The following is a 3885-nucleotide window of genomic DNA, read 5'->3' on the forward strand; positions in this document are numbered from 1 at the left end:
CTAATCATGAAACAAATGAAACATGCCTACGTACAGAAAATATTTATGTAAAAATTGCATATGATGTTTCATCGCTATAATGAGGTATTCGGAAGTCACACTGTCGATTTTCGGGCAACATGTATGTACCCTCAAATTTATAAATTCGAGCCTAAATCCAAACGTGATTTTATGACAACATTTGCGTTTTTATTTATTCTATTTTTTGACATTTGCGACCAAACATTCTTCTTTAGCTTGCTGTAGCTTAGATTATGATACATTCACATTACACATTCACATTACATTCACGCAATTCACTATACCACTTTGTGTTAGTAATTCAAAGGGGTTTCTGAAATGTTTAGATCACAGCATTCACTACGAAACGAATAGTTAAGAATCTCCTGTGGCTTCAATATTCAATGTATTATGGAAACATCTCTATCGGGCAAAGAAAAATCTATCCATGCCTTGATCATAGTTGTTACTTATTGTACAGGTAACTCTATGCAGGCTAAATATTTGGTATTTTCCGTATTCCTGTCTTCATTCAATTAGATCTTTTCTATCACTAGTAAAAGAAGGTAATGTTGATGTTTATGTTCCACCCTTATAATCAACTGGCTTCCCTTGGAACCTTTCATTGAATGTCTCTGCAATTTTCGAAAAATGTGTAGTTTTATTCAACTGTGAAATTATAAATCAATATTAACTTAGTTGGTTAGCGGCAGTTATGAATGCGGGTTATTTGGTCGGTATGAATGATTTTTGTGTGCTTTTACTTTAATCATGTGTATTTTAAAAACAGCACTTTAGTCTTCAATATAGAAATATCCCTAACAAGTGACTGGTGACCATGATGAAGGTTGTTTGTCAAGATGTGGCAAGGCATGCTGTGAGGATGCTCGAGGAATTACATCGAATGAAGCAAGATGATGATCATTGTGATTTCATAATCCAAGTCGGAGACGATGTCTATCGTACACACAAAAATGTATTGTCGGCTGGTTCCGCTTATTTTAGAGCCATGTTGAAGTATGACACGAAAGAGAGTCGCGACAGAAAAGTTGTTTTGAAAGATGTGGATTCTCAGTGTGTGAAAAATTGCATCGATTTCATATATTCGGGTAAATTTGAGATTCCTGATGAAAGAATCGTTGAACTTCTTCACGTCTCAATGATGATGCAGCTGGATGATGTAAAGCAAGCCGTATCCAATATTTTGGAGGAATCAATTACCATTGAAAATTACTTATCTACCAGAAATGTGGCTGATATTTATGGACTGACGGATGTTTCTTCGAAATGCAGAATATTTTTACAAGAAAATATCATGGAAATCTCAGACCTAGATGGATTTGAAAGCATTGAGAAAACTGACCTTCTCAGTCTTTTGCAGTCGGGAAAATTGAAATTATGGGAAGAAGAAAAACTTGCATTATCGCTCAAGTGGATCGACAAATGTCAAAGTAAAATCGAATATTTGCACGAATTTCTCAAAGTAATCAAGTTTGATCAAATCTCCCCGGCATATTTGCAACAGATTTTAGATACCCACTCCCATATAAGTAACGACATCGAGCTGTACAAGTTATTCAATGATCATATTATGAAAGCTTCCGTTAAGGCAAAAGAAGAAAATGACGCCGAAAAACTGATCATTCTTTTTGATGATGGCGCAAAATGCCTCCGATCCTTAAATCCAATAACTGAGGAAATAGAAAAGTTCCATGATGAATGGATGGATTTCCCGGAGGAATTCACAGCTATTTCCCTGGACTCACATATTTATGTCTTTTGTGAAACTAAATCTGTTCATCGGCTAAATTTTCGGGAAAAAAATTCAAAATGGAAGAAGATGGATGATATGATTTGCAACCATGGTATGTCTCCAAGGTCAGTTTGTTTAACTGGATTTATAATTGTTATCGGAGGAAGTGGTTATACAGAAAAAGCTGATGTCGAAAGATTTGACCCATCTGTAAATCAATGGTTTCTACTGCGAGACAAACCATCAGCAATTTCTAATGCAACTCTTGTGTCATTGGATGGTTCCATCTATTGTATTGGAGGTCGGCGAGATGAAGTCGAAGTTTCTTTGTTCTGCAGATTCACTCCATCCTCATCAGAGTGGGTTGATCTCGAGCCAATGAGATATCCTGCTGATAGCTGTGGTGTTGTTGCAGTTGATCAAAAGATATTTGTAACCGGTGGGTGGAGTGAAGAAGAGACCCTCGACAATGTAGAATGTTACGATGTCACTTCAGCTCAATGGACTTCATTACCATCTATGAATGCATATCATGGTACCAATACTGGTTATCGCATCGGTAATTGGATTTTTGTAGTGGATGCATTCGGCGATTCTGATCTTGATGTGATTGAGAAGTACGATATATTGAACAAAAAATGGTACGGAATGAAAAAAGTCAATGAACTACTCTGTACCTGCGGATCTGTCATGGTGATGGAATATGGTTGAAGGAGGACGCGGTATATTGTAAAGTGAAGTAAATACCTCTGTGAGTAGACTAATGTTCAAACATGCTTTGTTGAACTTGGAATAAGTCTCAGTTGTGCTGAAGCTTCAAAGTGATGTTTGACTGTGTTTGAGACGCCGTTTTATTGTAGTATGATCTAATTGTACATCTATTTGGAGACTGCTGCTTTAAGTAAGAAAATAATTATTTGGCTATTAGATAATGACCATTCGTCGCTGCAGGTGATGGATCTGGCGTCTCTGATTATAGCCCAAGTTTTTTCAACTATTTTACAGCTTCCGGCACTCTCCTAAATACTCAGAATTTATGTAGTATGATGTTTTAAGCTGTTTGAAGGAATTTTACATTGCAACTTTTTCTATTTTTCCATGCTACTTTTTACTCCAACTTTTATCAAGTATTGCGCAAAACGTAAAAGAGTGATTTCAAAAACATGCGATGAAACTATTTCCGGTATGGATCTTTCTTCGAGCTATGTGATTGATTAGCTGCATCTCAATGTTGTCTATGACACAACGGCTTGTGAGCTAGCAGTTCAACAACCAGTGCTAAGCACGACAGTGCCTGAACTATATGTAAATAGATCGCTTGATTGATTCACCGTCATTTAAATTTGAGGTCTTTCCCCAATTGACAGACGCTCAGGCGAGACCGCCGAAAATCACATAATCACCGGGTCACCTTTACAAGTTATTGCCAACACTGAGTTTCACTGCAATGCCTTGGACCATTTATCAGAGCCAGGGGGATCGGGATGTGGTATTTGTGTTGTATGGGTTATCGCTTAGCTGTTTGGTTTTTTGCGGAAAACTATTCATGTTATTTTCGTGCTGCTTCTCCCGGCCTTGCGTGAAAAGGGAAATTCGTCAGCTCCGCTGGAGCTGACAGCGAAAAGCTGTCATGTAGGTTACAAACCGAAAGAATATAAAAGTATGTGCATTTTCAGCTTATACTGCATGCTTAGCATGATTAGCTTATACTGGCATTATATACAGCAAATACGCGAGTTCATCAAAACAGTGAAGCTTCTCTGATCCATGTATGATAAGGATTCCGGCATGTACTAATAAATGGATGCTACCATGGTAAATTTGAAGTGTTTTAAACATGTTTTTGATCCCTGTTCTTCCCGGCTAGGTAAACTCGTAATTTTGTCACCATATACAAGCGACTAGGTTATTGGTGATATTAAACGCTTGCAAGACGGTGGAAAAGTAATTATTTAACATGTACACAGCTTGTTTATGAATTCTGCCACACTATGACGTTACCTGTTTTTGACGTCATCGATCCCGCATTCCTATTGAAAATTAGCGTCTGACGCTTATGTCAAATGGTTACAAATTTTGAATTCGCAAGATGTATCCACACCACTAATGTAGAATGACCAATGACCAGGCAT

The 3885-nt window shown here is 37.4% G+C and overlaps 1 protein-coding gene across 1 annotated transcript; it reads left to right on the forward strand.

Annotated features, from left to right (window-relative positions):
• Window positions 1–838: 838 nt before the first annotated feature.
• On the forward strand, window positions 839–2464 carry LOC145438958 (kelch-like protein 31). Its single transcript, XM_080316364.1, has one exon. The coding sequence runs from the start codon at window positions 839–841 to the stop codon at window positions 2462–2464; it is 1626 nt and encodes a 541-aa protein (XP_080172490.1).
• The last annotated feature ends 1421 nt before the right edge of the window (window positions 2465–3885 follow it).

This window comes from Botryllus schlosseri, chromosome 1 (assembly GCF_051294905.1).
Source record: "Botryllus schlosseri isolate E-star chromosome 1, Bs_hap1, whole genome shotgun sequence".
NCBI lineage: Eukaryota > Metazoa > Chordata > Ascidiacea > Stolidobranchia > Styelidae > Botryllus > Botryllus schlosseri.

Excerpts from the sequence above, each read along its gene's own strand:
- LOC145438958 (XM_080316364.1), top strand. The coding sequence starts at position 839 with ATGATGAAGGTTGTTTGTCAAGATGTGGCAAGGCATGCTGTGAGGATG.